Below are 21,960 nucleotides of genomic sequence, written 5' to 3' on the forward strand. Positions count from 1 at the left end.
CTCAGGGGCTAATGGGAGAGGCTGAGAGGGGCATAGCTGAGCCAATTAAGCTTAGAGGAGAAAAGTGTGAAGACAAGGCCAATAGTGGAGCTAAGTGTCATGAACGGGCAGCAGCCAAGAGGACCGGAGACGGGGCCAAGGAAAGCAGCCCCAAGGGAGAATTGTCAATTCAGAGAATCAGTGCCTATTGTGCAATCAAGTCTTTTTTTCTCTATTTAAACCGTGTACTTAAAAATTAAACCATACTTCAGGTGGTAAAAATTTGAACAACACAGAGGTGCATAAAATAGTCTTTTTCTCCTCCCTTCCTGAATGCCATTTCCACTACCCAAAGTTAACCTTGTTATTAGCTTCTTCAGGCCTGCGCCGCCCTGCCCCCGCCCCTCAAAATGTAAGAAACTTATATCCATCTGTAAAGCATATTATTATTCTTTTCCTTGACACCAATAGGATCATACTATACACACTCTTTTGAACTTTTTTTTTTTTTGCTTAATAATATCTCTTGGAAATATTTCCATATTCAGCACATAGACTCAACCTCACTGAAAAATAACAGCTTAGAATTTCATTACAAGGTTATATACATACTTTGTTTAAACACATTTTTAAAAAAATGTTTTATTTATTTCTAGGAGAGAGAGAGAGAGAGAGAGAGAGAGACAGCGTGAGCAGGGGAGGGTCAGAGAGAGAGGGAGTCACAGACTCTGAAACAGGCTCCAGGCTCTGAGCTGGCAGTCAGCACAGAGCCCGATGCAGGGCTCGAACCCATGAACCGCGAGACCACGAACCGCGAGATCATGACCTAAGCGAAAGTCGGATGCTTAGCCGACTAAGCCACCCAGGCACCCCTTAAACACATTTTTATTGAAGGACTTTTATATTGTTCCCTGGGTTTTGCTTTACAAACAGTACCACAGTCATGATCCAGACCACTTTAAAATCATATTTCAGCACTTGCCTTATAACTGACGATACTGCCTTTACATGTAAAGTTTACATAAAGCTTAAAGTTGTCTAGGCCATTAAAGCCATCATTCTCATTTATTTACTCTCTCTTCATTGATGTGTGTTGAGTACTTATTTTTTTTCTTCAAGATACCTTATTACCAAACGCACTATTTTAAGAATCACATTTCCTTGTGAAGTTATGTGACATTCTATTTGTAAACTGACAGCTTGACTTGGAGTTGATAGTTGAAAAGCAATTCTTGATTTAGATGTTCAAAGAAAACCTCTAGCTGGCAAAACCTAACTTTTCTCAGGGCACATGAATGGCTTAGTCAGTCGAGTGTCTGACTCTTGATTTCAGCTCAGGTCATGATCCCAGGGTTGTAGGATCAAGTCCTGTGTCAGGTTCTGCACTGAGCATGGAGACTTCTTAAGATTCTCTTTCCCTCTTTCTCTCCCTCTCTTCCTCTCTCCCCCATTTACTCTCTCTCTCTCTCAAATTAAAATAATAATAAATAAAATAAAAACTAAAAGTAGTACATGCTCAACAACAAAAAAATCAGAAAATAAAAGGAAAACAAAAATGATATAAAAAAGAGCACCTGGGTGGCTCTGTTGGTATGTGTCTGACTCTTGATTTCAGCTCAGGTCATGATCCCAGGGTTGTAGGATCAAGTCCTGTGTCAGGTTCTGCACTGAGCATGGAGACTTCTTAAGATTCTCTTTCCCTCTTTCTCTCCCTCTCTTCCTCTCTCCCCCATTTACTCTCTCTCTCTCTCAAATTAAAATAATAATAAATAAAATAAAAACTAAAAGTAGTACATGCTCAACAACAAAAAAATCAGAAAATAAAAGGAAAACAAAAATGATATAAAAAAGAGCACCTGGGTGGCTCTGTTGGTATGTGTCTGACTCTTGATTTCAGCTCAGGTCATGATCTCATGGTTCATGAGTTTGCGTACCACATTGGGCTCTGTGCTGAGGTCATGGAGCCTGTTTGGGATCCTTTCTGTCTTTCTCTCTCTCTGTCCCTTCCCCACACTCTCTCTCTCAAAATGAATATTTTTAAAAAGTTATATTTTAAAAAAATGTATTTTACTTGACATCTTTTGGATCCAAATTAACTTAGTTGCAGTAGATATCTGGAGTCCTGTGGAATTGGGGAGCTCTTTTAACAGCAGCTGAATTCCTATAAATAGTAGCTAATGTTAGCTGAGTACTTGCTCTGTGCTGGTTAACATTGTTCCAAGCAGTTTTCATTTATTAAATCATTTAGTCCTTGAAACACACACAGAGGTCAAATAATGTATCCAGATTCACATGGTTAGTGAATAAGAGTGCTTAACTACTAGGCTGCACTGTCCCCTGGGTCACTTCCACATTGATGTACTGGATAACTTCATCAACCGGAGGACCATCTTTCCCAAATACCAGATGTTGTCAACATCTAGCTCTATAGGAGTGAGAGAAGAAGTTTTATTTTTTAAGATTCTTTTTTTTACAATTTTTAAATGTTTGTTTATTTTGAGAGAGAGACAGACAGAGACAGAGGGCAAGCGGCAGGGTGGTGGGGTGGGCAGAGAGAGGGAGACACAGAATCCCAGCAGGCTCCAGGCTCTGAGCTGTCAGCACAGAGCTCGATGTGGGACTTGAACCATTGGACCATGAGATCATGACCTTAGCTGAAGTCAGATGCTCAACCGACTGAGCCACCCAGGTGCCCCAAGATTTTCTTTTCTTTTCAAGAAATCTCTACCCCCAACGTGGGGCTCAAACCCACAGCCCCAAGGTCCAGAGTTGCATGCTCCATCAACTGAGCCAGCCAGGTGCCCCTTGAGAAGAATTTTAGAGCAGAGTGGCAAGTTGGAGACAGTAGGCATGTTGGCCACTTGAGAGAAAGTATCTTTGAGAGTGTTATTTTATACAGATGACATTTGCGTGATAATTGTTTCCTTATTCTTAGGAACAGAGCCTATTGACCACTGAAGGATGTTAAGAGTTGTTTGCTACTGCAGCACGGTCTACTGAATGCATTATGACTGATCCAGTTATGTTTATGAACTGCTCATTTCATAAATGAGGAAAAGAGACCCTGAAAGATTAAAAGCTTTATCCAAACTCTCAGTTACTCAGTGTGGGGATCAGCGATCAGGACCGAGCTTTCCTGATGCATCAGATGCACAGATTTTCCAAAGGACAACAAAAATTATTTCTGGAGTGAGCAGCACATGTGCTCCCGATAGCATTTATTTTCTTTAAGGTCATGCGTGTGTTTAGAAGCCATAAATCATGGAACTTGACCATTTGAAAGGTAGTTTACCCTTTTGAGAACAAGTAAGAAGCAATACTTGTCTTTTGAAAGTCCCAGTCAATCAGAAGTATTTTTGTGGTTATTAAATTTTGCCTCTGGCGAGCCTACTCACATGGTTAGATAAGAATCTCAGGTGTTATTTTTCAAGTTTGAGTGATATGACTAATCAAGTCAGTTAGGAAAACCATCAATCAGAAAACTAAATAGCAATAAAACAAGATAATAAAAAACTTATAATAGACAAACATAGTCACACAAATATTAAATCCCTCAGAGTGGTTTTGTGAAGAGAAGAGACTGACTTACAACCCCAAAGTGTCTTCTTATCATCTGGAGTGCTTTTTTCTTAGTCACCCCATGATCTTTCCCATCTCCAGCTTCCTCATCTACCTCTCTGATAATTCATTCTGTCAGCTTATGAATTCAGATTCTTCACTTCTCTACTTCACTGTATCTGACTTCACTTCCTGGTTAGCCACCATCCAGTCTTCCACTTCCCTTTCTCATTCATGTCCTTAAAGTTGCTGTTCAACCTTTTTTACTTCCTTAGCTTCCAGTCACTTCTTTACCAATGCTAATCCTTACATCCTTCTTTCTTTCCTTCTTTCAATACATTGAACCTTGAATAATATTTAATGAACACCCAAATAATGATCTTTTGGATTCAGTGCAGATATGGTGTTTGCTGTGACGGAGCAACAGTCTAGTGGGGAATACAAACAAATTGCCATATACCTGTAGTGTGGTAAGTGTCCCACATGTCATAGAAACACTTAAGAGAGGTATCAAGCCCAGACTCAGGTAGTCAGGGAAGCCTTTCTGGAGGAGTTAACTATTAATGTTTATTTTTGAGAGAGAGAGAGAGCGCAAGCAGGTGAGAGGGCAGAGAGAGGGAGACACAGAATCTGAAGCAGGTCCAGGCTCTGAGCTGTCAGCACAGAATTTGACATGGGTCTCAAGTTCCTGAACCATGAGATCATGACCTGAGGCAAAGTCAGATGCTTAACCAACTGACTAAGCCACCCAGGAGCCCCTGGAGGAGTTGACTATTATCTTTAGACTAAAAGAATGAGGGCAGCTGAGGGGTGCCTGGGTGGCTCAGTCAGTTAAGTGTCCAACTTTGGATCAGGTCACGATCTCACAGTGTGTGAGTTCCAGCCCCACATCGGCCTCTGTGCTGACAGCTCAGAGCCTGGAGCCTGCTTCGGATTCTGTGTCTCACCCTCTTTCTGTCCCTCTCCTCCTCCTCCTCCTCTCTCTCTCTCTCTCTCTCTCTCAAAAATAAATAAACATTAAAACAAATTTTAAAAAAAGAATGAGGGCAACTGAGAGAGCAGCCTAGAAAAGAAGGAAAATCTTTAATGCTCAGAGGTGTGAAAAAGTGTGGGTGGTGTGTTGAAAGTAAAGGAAAGAAGTTCAGTCTGACTGAAGTGAAGAATGCATGGTAGTAGGTTGGGGGAAACTCTGAGAAGGGTCAACTCATGCAGGGTGTCAGAAGTCGTGTTAGAAAGTTTGAAGAATCAGGACCTATTTTGTGTTCTAGTAGGGTCTCTCTGACCATTGCATGTATAATGTACAGAAAGCAGCCAAGTGTGAATTCAGGGAGATGAGTTAGGAGGGTTTGGGCTGCTGTCCAGGAGAGAGGTATTGGCATGAATTATGAATGATAAAGGGAATGGAGAGCTGTGAAGGCATTTGAGAGATATGTATAAAGTAGAGTAAGTAAAACCTGCCCATAGATTAGATCAGTGGTTCTCATCCAGGCTGATTTTGACCTCGAAGGGACAGTTGGCAACGTTTGGAGACATTTGGAGGTGGAGGCCAGGGATGCTGCTAAACACTATATGATACACAGGACAACTCCCATAACCAAGAATTATCTTTGTTAAAGATGGTGACCAAAATGTCAGTAGTAGTTGGGTTGAGAAACCCAGGCTAAGGATAACTTGATTATTTGGATTATGAAGCTATGTCCAAGAAATTATTATTCTCTTTTAAGTTTATTTATTTATATTGAGAGAGAGAGAGGGAAAGAGCATGCACGGGCATGCACAGGTGAGGGGCAAAGAGAGAGGGCGAGAGAGAACCCCAAGTGCTCTCTGCACTATGAGCACAGAGCCCGGTATGGGGCTCCATCTCACGGACTGTGAGATCATGACCTGAGCTGAAATCAAGATGCTTAACTGACTAAGCCCCCCAAAGTCCCCTTCATGGAGTTTTTGATTTGCTCTTCAGTGTTGTTCTTAGTAAAGAAAAATGAAAATGTTAACTTACTAGCATAGTTTACCATTCATCTTTACATCCTACAGTACCACTTTTGAACACAAATGTGAGTGTTGAATTCACATGCAGAATCACTGGAGCTTATGCATGCATATGTATTTCATTTCACCAGAACAGGGAAACCCTGCACCAAAAAAACTCCACTGTTTTCACTTCGCTTCTTGATGTACGCACTTCTGTCAACATTCTCTATCTTCTGCTTCCATGAGTAAGAAAAGATGGAGAAGAAAAGGAATAGTGGGTAGCCCTGTCTTTCTCTTTTCCTCCATGTCATGATTTTCAACATAAGTGGTTGGCTAGTAAAGTACAGAGACATAACCTGAGTAGGAAAGGATCTAGGAATCCTCAGTCCTTTGGGTTTCTTAGAACACCAGTGCTTTCTTTCTGCATTTGAAGCAAGTTCTGGTTTGAAAGGAAAGTACAGCCTCTCTCAGGAGTGAGAGCCTTCCTCCCCTACTCCCATGCTTACTCAGTTGTAGATGTAACATAACTTACACTCACTCCGAGTCTCACTCTGACACATTGTGAGTCTACCAGAGTTTGCGTGTCTAATACTACGTGTGTCCATGGGAAGGCTGAGAGTCGCAAACACACATTGTGTGTGTATCTCCTCTGCTTGTGTGCATGCTCTATCGTTCCTTTGGCCTTCGCTTGCAAAACACAAATTCATCTAACAGATGAACTTGTTAGAAATTTTAAGACCGTGACAGCTGAAAATTCTATGCTTCTGGGTGCCAGATTATGTGCGATTGCAGAGGGTGCACACTGGGAAAGCTGACCCTGCCTAACGCGGTTGTCCTGGTACTACTTGATTCTCCTTCTTTTTCACCATCACCCACCTTCATATCTAGCAGCCACTAGAGAGGGGAGGAAGAGAGAAATAACAGGTTACCGCGGGCTGCTGAACATGATGGGTTAGATGGTAGCCCTATCCAGAGAGATGACCTCCTATCTCACCCCACCAAGACCTGATTCTTCCTTGGCTGTCACCAAGTACTAAAAGCTCCTGCCCTGAATTAGGAAACTTAAAATCTGTATGACATTCATTCCAAGTTGTACAGTGATACAAATCATTGCTAAGACAGAATCATTTATGTCTTTTCTTCCTGAGTAACAATTTTTCAATGTAAAGTTTCTCTGTCTCTGTATGTCTCCCTCTCTCTTTCTCTCTAGAGTGATTATTTATAATCTCACCATTCACATATAATGACTGGGTACTTTTTAATTTTTTCTCTTTATATGAACTATGACTTTATCAAAACAAACCTTACTATATAAAGTACTTTGTAACTTACTTTTTAATTAAATATTGTTATTGTGAATTTATTCCCAAATCAATAAATATGTATCAAATCATCACTTTTAATACCTAGAAATGTTTCATTTTATTGATAAGTCAAAATTTATTTAGCCAATCCCTTATTGATGGGCAAATAGGTTGGTTATAATATTTGGCCTTTATAAATATTTCTCAAATATCCTTTTATGTGTATCTATTTATTGCTATTAGTATCATCATAATAGTATGATTACCTTTTTCTAAAACCTAGAAACTGAAATTGCAGGAAGATGCATAACTCCTTTTTTGAGAGAGAGAGAGAAAGGGAGAGAGAAAGCAGAGAATGGGCAGAAAGAACCCCAAGTCCTGACATGGTGCTTGATCCCATGAATTATGAGCTCATGACCTGCGCCAAAATCAAGAGTGGGATGCTTAACTGACTGAGCCACCCAGGCGCTCTGGGAGATGTGTAACTCTTAATTGTCAAATTTTAAGGTTGTGTAACAACCTCTTAGAAGCCACAGATGTTAGTGAAGTATTAAGATAAATAAGAACCCATATTCTTCACTGCCATTTTTTCTATAAAACCTTCCCTACAGCAGTGATCTTCATGTCTTCTTGGCTCCAGGAGCCCTTCTGGTGGATGGATATTACTTCTTACCCTTTAGAGTGGCTCAGTAGCCATTGGGCCATTCTGACTTCCCACTTACTATGGTCCAGCAATGTACCACTGAAAACCAATTATACCAGAGACTCAAACAGCTGGACCAGAATTTGAAGCTGTGATTTTGATACATGTTCATTCATTTTTCCATATAAAATGCTTGCATTGTATCTTTCAGATGTATTTCCATTTTTTTTGTGGAGTTCCAGACATACTTCACTCAGGATTATGCACAGACAGCTTGGATCCATTCCATTGTAGACTGTGTGACCATGCTCTGTGGTGAGTATCACCAGGGATAGACAGTTGTTGGTTACTCTTGAGCTGTACATGACACTGGCCTTCCACTGCTTCTGTTTACCAGCTTTTTCCGAACGGAAGGGCTTTGCTAAGAATTGGCTAAGACTATATAAAAAGAGAAGACCAATCCTACCTTCAGGCAAGCCCAACCAGACATGCCCTTGGAATGAATGGTCTTTCCTGATGGCAGATAGAACAGGTAGTTAACACTCTCAGAAAGACATATACCGTTTGGTTCTCGCATATAGAGATAGGGTGCTGGGCATCACAGGACTCATCCTGATTTGGGAAACAGTTAATCATACAGTATATGCTTGACCTCTCTTTTCTAAATGCTATGGTCCCTTATTCTCCAGTCATGAAAACGGTCATTGGATAGAACTGTGAGCCCTTCCTATACGATCTCCTTAAATGAGTGCCAACAATGTGTGCCTTGCATCTCAAGTCTTGTTTTTATTCTGTTGCCTTCCCAGAGGTTCAAAATTTGTCTCATGGATTTTGTTTTTCATGCACAAGTCTTCATTCTTAGAGAAGTATGAGGGAAGGATAGGATTGTGCAGTCATGAGATAAGCACACTCACCATCACTATAATTTCATTCCGGAAACCCCAAGGGTACTGTAGAGGGTGTATAGAGTAGTCTCAAAATTCATGGAATCTCTCAATCCATCTATGTAGTAGAGGAACGCTAACCTTGAGATTTTTCTTTTTGAACATTTTATACCAAAGTTATTCAATGAATGTCTTAGAGAGTTTCTGACACTGGGACAAGTTGAAACGATCTACTTGCAGTCTAGACCCATTCAATCATTTCATTTAAATGAATCCTTAGTATTAAAAAAACAGGCTATGTTTTTGTGGAAAAAAGAAAATACCATATTATTTAATGACTTATAAATAACATCAACTGATTCCATTCTAGGTACTGATTCATACTTATTTTTAGGAAAAAAAATGGACATACTTGGGAATCAGTTAAATTGTGCTAAAATGTATTTCCTTTGTTGGGAGGAATTTGAGAGCAATTCTAGGACTAAGAGCAGGTTTCATGAGAAGACTAAGTTGACTCTGTCTACTGATAACCCTGGAAGGTCTTACGGGATCAAAAAAATATCTTTGGGTTTTCTACCCTGTTTTTATTTTAATCAGTAATACTTGGTTTTCAGGGTCATGTTATTAGTCACAGCCTTTGTATGAACATGCCAAGTGAGCCATGTTTGTCTTTCTCAGATGACACACACAGGTGACTCATTTCCCTCACTGTTATCTTTTGGAGAATATTTATAATCCCCAGAAGAGGACTAAATGGCCTTTGGTGACCAACATGATCACAATGACTGCATGATAAAGCTGGGTCATATTAGATTTTAAAACTCAAGGACTGGAGGCCATGCAAGGACTTGAGGCCTGTTGTATCCAGTTACCATGTACCCACCTGGTTACCTACCTGGCAACACCAGTCATATATAGGACACCCACTGGGGACGCTTTTCATTTGAGTTTAGTGTAAATTGAGTTTACACTTTTCATTGAGTTTAGTGTAAATTTTTCAACTTTCCAATAGCCATAGCAGCAGCAGCCTGGAGAATTAGATATATTCTCAGGAGATTTGCTCCTTCCTGTTCTCCAGAGATTATATATACACACAGCCACTGTTTTAACTAGACAGGAGACATCAGGCTGATGACTGGTTCTATCACATACATTTGAATCAGGCCCCAGTTTCAACTTGACCAATACAAAATTATATTCCACAGATACCCAGAGAACTTGCCCTTCTGATCTTCTTACTAGGAACACTGGTCTCAGCATGAGTTGTTCCATAGAAATAATTCTCAGGCTGTCCCCACAACTCTCTTGCCATCAGTCTGGCAGGAGTAACAGGCAGAAATAACCCTGAACTTGGTGTCAGGTGCCCTGAGCTATACTTCTTGACGATCTTGGACATGTCACGTTAACCCTGAACTTCAATTTCTCCTTGGTCTATTCCAGCTTTAATTCATATGCTATAAACCTGGAAGCCAGCACAATTATAACACATTGTTAAACCACAAATAGAGTGAGACCAACAAAAATGTCACTACAGATGTGAGGCATTTTCCTCGATTTTCCGGGTTTTGATTTCTTATCCACAGGGTTTCCTAAAGCCTGAAAACAGTACCTTATTGTGGAATGGTCTCCTTCCTTGGCCTTTTCGTGCATAATACTACTGGTCACACAGTGTTGCCCACTTTCCTTCTCTGGCAGTTAACTGTCATAATTATTGCTCACGGTGCATGATTAATACTATATGAAACATACAAGGTACATCCCTGTGTAAGTGACATGCAATTTAAATAAGGAGCTGATTCACTATTTTAAAAGCATCCCCAAGTCTTGGAATTGTGACTTATGCAATAGAATGGAGAAGCCAATGGGGCACGGAAATACAAGTCAGTAGAAACGATCCTAATTCCAGCTTTCCCACTTGTTCTCTGTGTGACCATAGACAAGTTATTTCCTCTCTCCTCAGTTTCCAAATATGTAGAATGGGCGGGATGGGCTTGATGCTGTAAAGGTCAATCATTCTCTGCTCTGTCAATGCAACACCACAGCCTTTTCACAGTGCCCTCAAGGCCTCTCTGTTGAACCTATTTATTATTGTTTTTAAAGCTCCACTTGGGAGTGTTGTCAGTAACCATTTATCCTGTCAAGTGGGAATCATGCTGGGTGGCTTGCTTGCATCGACTGGTCTCATCTTGAGCTCATTTGCCACTAGTCTGAAGCATCTCTACCTCACTCTGGGAGTTCTTACAGGTAAGGGCCTTCATACCACTCATCTCCCCACCCCCTTCAAGTGTTGTCAACACCTGAACAGAACTGTAATCCATAAAATAGTCATCTTGTTAGATGCGTAGTTTAAATTTTTTTAACGTTTATTTATTTTTGAAGAAGAGAGAGAGACACAGCATGAGCAGGGGAGGGGCAGAGAGAGAGGAAGGCACAGAATCCAAAGCAGGCTGCAGGCACTGAGCTTTCAGCACAGAGCACAACGTGGGGCTCGAACCCCTGAACCGTGAGATCATGACCTGAGCCAAAGTCAGATGCCCAACTGACTGAGCCACTCAGGTGCCCCATAGATGCATAATCTAGTTGACCTGGCTAATGCCTACCTACCTAGCAGTTAAAAGAGCTGGAAATGCAATTGATTGCACTTCTATAATGAAAATGTATCACCACTTGGATTCAGCCACATGATATAAGTAACTGCTGGCTTCCCCTCTGGCAGCAGTGGGTGGCTGAGATTCTTACTCAGAAGCAATGAAATATTAGCCAGGGCAACATAAATTTTCAGCAGCCATCATTCTCCCAACATCTTTGCCAAGACACTATCTGCACTTGACCTGAGTTGTCCCTGCTTTATAGTGAGGATCATCGTCCAATAAATGAGGGTTTACAATTTAAAAAGAAAGCCTCTCATTGTGAAGATTCTTACACTATACATTCTCTCTCAATGTGCTGGAAGTATACTTCAGAGAATTATAATGAACCCTGCAAGAAGAGAAGTAATCTATGTGCATTCCATTAATCACACCTAAGGGGACTGCATAGCATCAAGGTGGGGTCAGTTGGTGGCACTGGAGGGGCATTTTGCCCCCTCACTCAGAGGGATACGAAATAGCACTAACTCAGTCTGGGCCATAGGGGTAGAATGATCTGGTCAATGAAGGACATAGACTCATAGTGATTTTATAAATCTGGCTCTGTCTGCTAAAAAAAAAAAAAAAAAAAAAGGTATCTGTCCCATGTAACCCAAAGGGTCCAACTGCTAGAGTGTCCAGTCATCCCAATTTACCAAGGAGTACCCTGGTCTTAGCACTGAAAATCTTGTATCTGGGAAACCCATCAGTCCAGGCAAATAGGGATCATTGGCCACACTGCAGAGCAGGTGGGAATAAAGCTAAAGGTGGTTCTGTTTTTCCATTTAAATGCCATGAGTTCAAGGTTTTACACTGCTCAGATTTTCTTGACTTAAAAGGAATAGAAGCTGAAAATCTTTAAGAGGCTTTCTGCTGACTTTAAGGAATATGTTCAGGTTTCGATGTGCACATGCTGTGTTCATGTGTAACCTTGGCATGAAGTTTCCCAATTATATGAAATTACTCTGGAACTTTCATGGGATCATATATGCTATTTAAACCCAAATTCTAGAGCGGTCAGTGAAGAGTTGAAGTAATCCTCTGGATAATTTAGGATAAAAAGAGGCATGGGGCACCTGAGTGACTCAGTTGGTTAAGCGCCCGACTTCGGCTCAAGTCATGATCTCACGGTTCGTGGGTTCGAGTCCCGTGTTGGGCTCTGTGCTGACAGCTAGCTCAGAGCATAGAGCCTGTTTCAGATTCTGTGTCTCCCCCTCTCTGACCCTCCCCTGTTCACGCTGTCTCTCTCTCTCTCTCAGAAATAAATAAAACATTTAAAAAAATTTTGTTTAAAAAGATAAAAGAGGTATTGGGTAGGGAGAATAAGTTTCTTGGGTCAGCATTATCCTGATTTTCTAGTTCATTCAAATTCTGTTTGTGTTATGGTCTTTAAGCTCTCCATTTCATTTTAAGAAGCCATATTTTTTTAAGGTTTTCTTCCACAGAAGAAAGTCCTATATATATGCTATACTTTCCCAAACTGTGAATGACTGGTCAGGGAGATTCCTCTTCAGTTTGGTGTAGAAAGTAGTTTTAAAAGCGTTTGACAGAAGACCAGATTCTCTTTAATCCAAGTAAATGTATTCTGAGATATTTTGTTTTCTTGGCTGTTCACAGTGTACCAGCGCTCATAGACTTCTCTTCATCCTTAGGTCTCGGATTTGCACTTTGTTACTCTCCAGCCATTGCCATGGTTGGCAAATATTTCAGCAGACGGAAGGCCCTTGCTTATGGGATCGCCATGTCAGGAAGTGGCATTGGCACCTTCATACTGGCTCCAGTGGTTCACCTCCTTATTGAACAGTTTTCCTGGCGGGGAGCATTACTCATTCTTGGGGGCTTCGTTTTGAATCTCTGTGTTTGCGGCGCCTTGATGCGGCCTATTACTCTTAAAGAAGACCATACAGCTCCGGAGCAGGACCACATCTGTAGAACTCAGAAACAAGACTTTAAGCGAGTGTCTCCCTGTTCAACTTTGACTAAAAAATGGGTGCAGACCTGCCTCTGTTGCTCTTTGCAGCAGGAATACAGTTTTTTACTGATGTCAGACTTCGTTGTGTTAGCCGTCTCTGTTCTGTTTATGGCTTATGGCTGCAGCCCTCTCTTTGTGTACTTGGTACCTTATGCTCTGAGTGTCGGAGTGAGTCACCAGCAAGCTGCCTTCCTTATGTCCATACTCGGGGTGATTGACATTATTGGCAATATCACATTTGGATGGCTAACTGACAGAAGGTAAAATCCGTGAAACCACAGCTGGCGCTCTACCAGGGTACTCTCAGCTTTCCCTCCTTATCCCCTTACCCTGTAGAAAACCTACACCTGAGGGATGTTTATGGGTTTTCAATATCTGAAGGCAACCCACCTGCTGGTTCTTCTAGTCACTGGTTGGAAACCTTTTCCCGGAAAGAGGTAGACAGTAAACATTTTTGGCTCCGTGGGTCGTATGATCACAAGTATTCACTTCTGCTGTTGTAGCACAAAACAGCTATAGACAATATGTGAAGAAATGAGAGTGGCCATGTTCCTGTAGGACTTTACTGTGGATACTGAAATGTTAATTTCCCAAATAATTTTTACATGTTGAAATAATATTGTTCTTTTGACTTTTTTCCCCAACCACTCAAAAAGAGAAAACCCTTCTTAGTTCACAGATAGTGCAAAAACAGGTGGTGGTCTAGAGTTGGCCATAGTGCCTAAATAGTTGTTTTAAATGGTTCAGGATAGTGGGTATGTGTAAATTGCAGAAACCTGTGGTAACTACAAGTTCTGTAATTTCATTCCATCCCAAGTCAAGTCAGAGCTCAGGCTGGGTGTTGTGGTTTAAAAAAACAAACAAGAAAACAAAACAAAAACAAACAAACAAATAAACACAGAGGTTGGCTGGCAATGGAGAGAGAAACAGAATTCAGTCCAGGCAGGGAGATCAGATGCAATGATAACACATTATTTGTAGCCACATATTTGTGTTTGACAATGCAGATAGCAAATACTTTCAGTATGATTTTAGGCTTAGAAACTCAAGTTATAAGAAACCTACTAAGCAGTTTCTTAAGCTAAGGCTTACTGGTTGGATTGAAGAGAGTGAGATACTCAGATTCTCTTCACACTTGAGCTATGACCTGGGAGAGCAATCAGCATGTGGCTTCTCACATTTTATGTCTTTGGTACTTACTCAGGGTTCAACAGCCATTCTCCAGTGCTATGAATATAATATTTAAAATTAATTCCAAAAATTTAATGGTTAAGGAAAAGCAGGGAGAGCTGGGGTATCTATCTTGACAATCGACACAACAAGAAGCAGCCCAGTATAGGTTTGATTGAGGCATCTCTACTCAGGGTTGTACAAGACCTTAAGTCTTGTGCTGACTCTGCCCTTACCATCCCTGTGACCTAGGGAAAATCACGGACCCTCAGATCTTTAAGGGTTTTCATTTATAAAACAGGCCAGTACAGTATTTTTCTGTTGACCTCTTAGCATTTTGTGAGGCTCAAATGAGACTGTGGGTTGAAAAACATTTGTAAAGCATAAATGGCTGCTGATATTATACTGAGTCTTTGAAATAAATGGTATCAATGATGATGAGTTTGGAGCTAAAGAGGGAAAATGTAATGGAAGTACCACTGGGGAAGTCTTGAGATAAGACTTAGTCCTAGTACAAGACTGACATAAGCTCTGGTAAATCATTTTAATGTCTTCATATTCTAACCTCTTCCTTGTATAACTTGGGTTATTGACCATATATGATGTACTAGATACCCGTGGATGACATATCTGAACAAATCTAATATAGACTGCTAGAAAATATTAGTCTCCTGATACTTGACATGTTATTTAACAACTATCCTTAGGGTAACCATATGAGATAGGTAACCTTCCCATTATACAGCTTAAAGAAATTGAGATTAGAGTTAAGCAGTTAGTAGGTAATAGAACTGGATTCAAACTTCTGCCTTTCTAATTTAAGAGCATATTTTATGCCACACCATGTTTCCTGGGAAGATGAATTATTGTGTTTTTCTATACCAAAAGAAAGATAAATAGACAATATAGATAACACATCATGGGAAGCCTTCTCTATAAATAACTGCAATGCTTATCACTGCATGGCCATGGTTCTAAATCTCTTTGATAGAAGCTGTGCGTTCTGCACTCATTCTTGGTCTTCAAATCCACAGGTGCCTGAAGAATTACCGGTATGTCTGCTACCTCTTTGCCGTGGGACTGGATGGGCTCTGCTATCTCTGCCTCCCAATGCTTCAAAGTCTTCCCCTGCTTGTGCCTTTCTCTTGTACCTTTGGCTACTTTGATGGTGCCTACGTGACTCTGATCCCAGTAGTGACTGCAGAAATAGTAGGGACCACGTCTTTGTCATCAGCGCTCGGTGTGGTGTACTTCCTTCATGCAGTGCCATACTTGGTGAGCCCACCCATTGCAGGTAAGTTTCCAGAGAGATCTCCCAAACACCTCTTCTGTTTGTCATACTGATGTGAAAACAGTCAACTCACACACAGACCATGCGTATTGGAAGTTAAGTTGGGAAGAATGAAAGAGAAAAGGATTCATGAGCCATCAAAGTATCATAGTCTCACTTATATCCTTGTTTTATCATTTTCTTCCAACCAAGTAGGGACTTTAGCCTCCTTGGAAAGAAAAAGTCCAAAACTAGGGTCTTGATTCCATTCCACACTAATGATGGGAGCAATGGAATGGAGCAGCTGTTGAGACTTATAAGTGAGGCACATTAGGAGGGAAGTCTGGAGGGAGTACAGGATTCCACTTGGGGATAGTGGGCCATGAGGCTGAAATGGTAAGTGGGTGTCAGAGTGGAATGCCTGCCAAAGGACCTAAAGGGGCCCTATATTCTTAAAGACTATGGGTAGTATTACAGTTTCTGTGAAAAGGGGTAATGTGGTAAAGAAAATAGTTTAGAAGATGCAATCTAGCAATTGATCTGATACTTTAGGGGAGAAGCAGTTAGGATTCCATTCTAATAGTTCAGGAGCAAACTGATAAAGGTCTGAACCAAATGGAGATGAGCTCTGGGGGCAAGGAGAAAGTTTTGGGAAAAAATAGCAACTGAATTTAGCATGTGGGGGTGAAGGAAGAGAGAAAATTCAAAGATAATCTAGAAAATAATGGCATGGTAGAAAGAAATAAGGAAGTTGGAAAAAGTAGCTTTGCCAGAAAAAGAATTAAAAGTTTAGAAAGCATCAGATATCTGAAGTACCCAATAAAATATCTAACAGAGCTGTTTAAGGATGAAATCTGAGCTTTAGAGGGAGGCCAGATTTGGATTTAAAGATTTGAGGATCATCGGATAAAGCCTTTAGGATGTTTTGTAAACTGTAAAATGCTATAGAAATTTAAAGCATGATTAAACAAGTAACTTGACAAATATTTATTGCTTGTGTACACCAGCATTGCTTTTGGCGCTACCATGGCAGCAAACAGGTCAGAATCCCTCCCTCCTCCCTAGAGTAAGTGGTCTGGACCAGAGTTTCTCAAGATGAGGTCATGGGACCCCCTACATCAGAATCCCCTGGGGCCCTTGTTAAAAATGCAGATTCCTTGAGTCTCCCGTCGTGATCTGAATCTTTCCAGGAATCTACATTCTCAACCAGGTTTCCTGTTATGTCATGCACATCAAAGATCAAGAATAATGGGTTTCCATTATTACCTGCCTAAACTAAAACTGAAAGAGTGAAGATCTCTGAAGACAGACAAAAAAAGAAATGAGCCAAACAGTTTCCTAGAAGGAAAGAGGGGAATTTTTTGAAGAAGGCAGGGTTTCTGCTTTAGCTGCTGCTGTGAATAAACAGTTTAGAATGATTTCCGAACACCAGCCATTGCTAAAGCAGCAAACTAGGGGAAACCGTGGTTGCTTCACAGCTGCAGTTAAAAATTCCTGGTCGGGGTGCCTTGGCGGCTCAGCTGGTTAAGCGACTGACTTTAGCTCAGGTCATGATCTCATGGTTTGTGGGTTCAAGCCCCGTGTTGGGCTCTGTGCTTACAGCTTAGAGTCTGGAGTCTGCTTTAGATTCTATATCTCCCTCTCTCTGCCCTCCCCTGCTCACGCTCTCTCTCTCTCAAAAATAAATAAACATTAAAAAATTTTTTCTTAGTTCCTGGTCAGTTTAAATTCTCTGATATAGGACTATATTTTTAAGGCTTCATTTCTGGAAACTGCCTCCAAAATGTCCCTACATCCTCCCTTAATAGCCAATTTTTGTGTTTACCAACCTTGGGGGGAGCAATGTAATTCTGTTAAAAAGTCATAGTGCATAAATGAAATTGGGATTCCTGAATCCTTTTCATTATCCATGGCCTTCATTTGGCAAACCAGACATTATTCTCATTGCCAGGCATTGGAGGATTAGGGTGTAAGTTCTTACCGTAATACTTCTTTTATTTAATTACCGTTAAAATGACAATTCTCTACTCAGTCTTTTCTGTTTGGTGCTACAGAAATGCATAAGCAAATCACAGGATAACTAATATATTTGAGAGTAGTTTGGATTACAGGAAACTTTGTGGGGCTTATAACAACTTCTACATACCATTTTTGACTAATGAATTGAAGTGAGTGAAAGGAAAAATCATATATTTTCCCAATGGGTTTTCATACAAGTTTAAAGGAGTTTTTTAAAAAAAAACTTTTTAATCACAAATAATTGTCTGCCAAGGTCTAATTTGATCCCATCGATTCTCTTATCATTGTGCCCCACATTTTGCACATGGTATGCCCTGGTTCTCCTCAAAATTTAGAGCTGGAATAGATATTAATTTGTTGCAACATGAGATAAAGAAAAAACTGCCATGATTGCAGAATGATACCTTATAAAGTTTGCATTGGGCACATCTAAGATGGCCCAAAGTTCTGATTTTCACTGCATGGGGTACAATGACTGGATCCAGCCAAAAATTTGGATTCTTCTTTATCCAGGAGCATGTTAATGTTACTCAGGATAGACAATATGTGGGTACTGGGAATACTACAAGCATTTGGTACAGCTATATTCTCTTAACACCAGGGATACATGATCCCAACATCAATAATTTGACTTATGCTATTTTTATCTTTTCTACCATATTTTCTGGGATTAATAATAATATTTATTGTGCGATTACTAAGAATGGGACACTCTTCCAAGCACTTTACATAGTGATGACCATCTATTTTAGAACTTTTCCTAGAAAACAGAATGCATTTTCAGTTGCTGCACCATATTTTTAGATCTGCTTTTCAAGTCAAAATTATAATGGTGGTGCTAGCAATCTATTGCTCTTATCCTTAGAAATGATTAGATTTAGGGCACCTGGATGGCTCAGTTGGTTAAGTGTCCAACTTCAGCCCAGGTCATGATCTCACGGTTGGTGGGTTCAAGCCCTGCATGGGCTCTGTGCTGACAGCTCAGAGCCTGAAACCTGCTCAGGATTCTGTGCCTCACTCTGTCCCTTCCCTACTCATGCTCTGTCTCCCTCCCCCTCTTTCTCAAAAATAAATAAACATTTAAAAAAATGATTCATTTTGAGAGTAGGTAAATAATTGAATTGTCAACTCAACAATGTAATTTCACTGTTGCTTATTACAGGATGGCTTGTGGATACGACAGGCAGCTACACTGCAGCATTTCTGCTCTGTGGATTCTCAATGATATTTAGTTCTGTGTTGCTTGGCTTTGCTAGACTTGTAAAGAAGATGAAAAAAACCCAGCTGCGGTTCCTGGCCAAAGAGTCTGATCCCAAGCTGCAGCTATGGACCAATGGATCGGTGGCTTATTCTGTAGCAAGAGAGTTAGATCACAAGGATGAGGAATCTGTGGCTGTCGCAGTGCCTGGTTACAACCCCACATGACCAATGTCCTCGAACCTGGGAATCTTCAGGGCTGAGAGAGGTGGGAGCACCGGATTGTACGTGTCTCTGAAGCATCTTATTTTGGCAGAAGCACTGCCTTCCAAGGAAATTATTATTGTTGTTTTATTAACACGTTTATAGGGGAAAAAAGCAAATAACAAAGCAAGTTGGACTGGCTCAGAGTCCCCATCTGGGATTTGTGCTCACAACTGAACTCACATCTTTCAGGCAATGAGCATCACTCCATGGAGAATGTTGGGACATAGCTGATACAGTAAGTTGTAGTTGCGGGTAATTTCAAAGCATTACCAAAGCAGATGACATTGGGAAGCTTTGTCTCAAACTCTCTGGCCCTCCATCTTCCTCAATTAGAAGGTAAACAGAAACAATGACATGTAGGTGAGCTTACTTTATGCTTTTTTGGAGAAGGGGGTCTGTATTAATCACTGCCTTTGAAGAATCTAAAGTATTCTTCAACAACTCTGTTTAAAGCCCTAATGAGAAACTCCACTGAGAAAGGGTTGGCATCTTCACCACCCCCCCATCCAATGAAAGCTTTCTTCCTAAGACTGAGCCCCTCACCTCTGACCCGGCACTCACCTCTATTCCTATCGCTTATGATACTGAGTTTAGCAGAATACACCAAGTCACAAGGGTGATTCCTCAATCTTACCTGAAATGTTAACACCAACATTTCCTCTTTTTTTCTTTAGAAACAAAGCTTTTCTTGAAATCGCATACACATTCCTGTTAAGAACTGAAAAATGTTGGCAGTACTCCAGCTGGGCAGGAATTGAATTCTCAAATCAGCAGGTCTCTGATGGGAGTTTTCTTTTCAGATCAGACATTTAGGTTCATCATTACCCAAAAAGGAACTTGGGAGGTTTGCCTGAAAAACATTGTTCTAGAGATATTCTAAAGGTGAGATTCCTTTCTGCCTGTGTTAATTCTAGTTCCAATGTCCACTGCCCTTTACCTCTTTATGGATAATCATTAGAAACTTGATGGGTGTCTCTAGATGAATGAGAGGGCTTCAGGGGTTAACCTCAGCATCCTAGTGCTCTCATTAATTAGAGCTTTGTTCAGGGGAGAGGGAGAAGGTTAGGAAGGCTAGTGGTGTGATATTTTATAGTTCAAAGAACTCTTTCACATACTTTGCTCCTTGGATTAGCATAGTTTTCTATTCTCAAGTACTCTATTTTCCTATAGTTTGGGATAATTTCTGGCTCTTCAGAGGGAGGGTATCAGAGAGAAGAGAAAGGCCAGAGGCTCCAGGTGGTCTCCAACCACTTTAAATCCACAGAATGAGAGCCCTGAATCACCCAGTCATGTGATACCTGTAACTTAGGAGCACGTTACACAATTGAAAAGGGATTTTAACTATTGAAAAATATTCAGTCTGAATCTCAAAGAAATATTTTTACCCAGAAGGCCGTTGAATCCCTTGGGCAGTCTCACAAATGCCCAGCTAGCACTGAGGAAGATCCTAGGTTGACTAAGCATGTTCAACAAGAGTCTTTACCTATAACTGGATTATTTCATAAAATTACATATTAATACATACATTGCTTTCAGAATGAAGTACTGACGTGATTTAATGGAAGAAAACTAATATTCCACTGCTGTTTTCTAAAGATAAATTTGAATGTCGCCTGTTATCTTTTTACTTAGCTCAAGAATTTAGTTTTTAACCCATTTACTATGTCATTTGTAATCTAAAAACAATACTTGGAAAGTATCTGTAAAAGTCAAATTTACAGTGAACTTCTGTGTGTTTGGAATAGCACTTTACACTAAATATCATTTCTTGAATCTTTAAGCCTAAAGATTTTTTGAAATATAAATAGTTCTAAATATTCCTAGACATATTTTTTCCTAGTGGCCACAGTAAAATTTTGTTTCTCCTGTTATGCAATATGATTTCTCTGAAGTATTATATGTATTCCTGAAAAATGAGTATAGCAACCAGAGCTTTTAAAATTTTGTTTCAAATATGTGGGATATTTTTACTTTCTACATGCATAAATTTGTTTTTTACTTTCCCATTTGGAGTGCAATTTTAGAAAACCAGCCAGGAAAATGTAGATCTTAGAATCTACCACTGTCATCTCCATAAAATTTTACTGTTAAGGTTCCGTGTGCCTATACTGTTTATTTCAAAAGTGAGAGATCCGCGGGAATGATGTGTTTTGTGGAATCAAGAACAAAATTGTGGTAGGATGATTCTACATCTTAAATATGTCTTTACATCACTGTGAGCTCTAGTTTGAAACTGACTGAATAGAAAAGCAAAGAAACTAACTTCTATTGATACACTGTACCATTGGGCCTTTTTTTTTTTTTCAGATTGTGATTTTACTAATAGATCAGATATTTATGCTCATATTTTCTTATTTCAAAAACATAATAAAATGAGTTTATATTTGTGTTTGGAAAAACATTTTTCCTTGTACAAGGGGTTTGGATTGAATGGTGAGTGAACTTGTCTGGATTATGCTAAAATGTAGCTGGCATATAAAGACGTGGTAAACGATCAAGTAATTTACAAAAACCAAACCCATTTATTGAGTGTTTTCAATGTGTTAGCTACTGTGCTAATACTGCCTATGCATTGTATTATCTAATCCCCATAATAACCTCTATTATTATCATTTGATAGATGTGGAATCTGGGGCACCGCGTGGCCACTGCACTTTGCTGCCTCCAGTGAAGTCTGGTAAAGCTAGGAACCTATCTGATGCTGGCACCTGCCTGTTGCCCCTTGTGCCTACCTGGGTTATCTTTTTATGTGTGTTCAAAGAGCCATTTGGAAACAGGCCCTTCCTCGAGAAAATAAAAACCCTTTGGATTATGCTTCAATCTACCAATTCGTATAGATAGGAAGATTCTAGAATGGAAATTTCCAAGAGTTTTCCCTAGAGTCTGGTTCTAGCAAGACCACTACTTCCAGGCTACGTGGTTTAATTTGCTGTCTATTGATCCAGGCCTCTCTTTGGGAGCATTTATCGGTGTGTAGCAGAGAGAGGGAGAAGATTGGGAAGCATACTCTGTCCCAAAAGAGAATTCTACCTTCTGCATTACCAGAGTCATGCGTTCTCAGTCAACAGTTGAATTTTTTCTTATGTGCCTGCACCATTG

The 21,960-nt window shown here is 40.3% G+C and overlaps 1 protein-coding gene across 1 annotated transcript in view; it reads left to right on the top strand.

The window, feature by feature from the left end:
* SLC16A12 (solute carrier family 16 member 12) overlaps window positions 1–21,278 on the top strand; it is a 44,918-nt gene extending 23,640 nt beyond the window's left edge. The window contains 5 exon segments of the mRNA XM_039257741.1: window positions 7,667–7,770; window positions 10,440–10,583; window positions 12,619–13,198; window positions 15,143–15,402; window positions 18,560–21,278. Of these exon segments, the coding sequence (XP_039113672.1) occupies window positions 7,667–7,770; window positions 10,440–10,583; window positions 12,619–13,198; window positions 15,143–15,402; window positions 18,560–18,822 (1,351 nt within the window). The 3' untranslated portion in view covers window positions 18,823–21,278.
* Window positions 21,279–21,960: the final 682 nt, after the last annotated feature.

This window comes from Hyaena hyaena, unplaced genomic scaffold, assembly GCF_003009895.1.
Source record: "Hyaena hyaena isolate Hyena2069 unplaced genomic scaffold, ASM300989v1 scaffold_631, whole genome shotgun sequence".
NCBI lineage: Eukaryota > Metazoa > Chordata > Mammalia > Carnivora > Hyaenidae > Hyaena > Hyaena hyaena.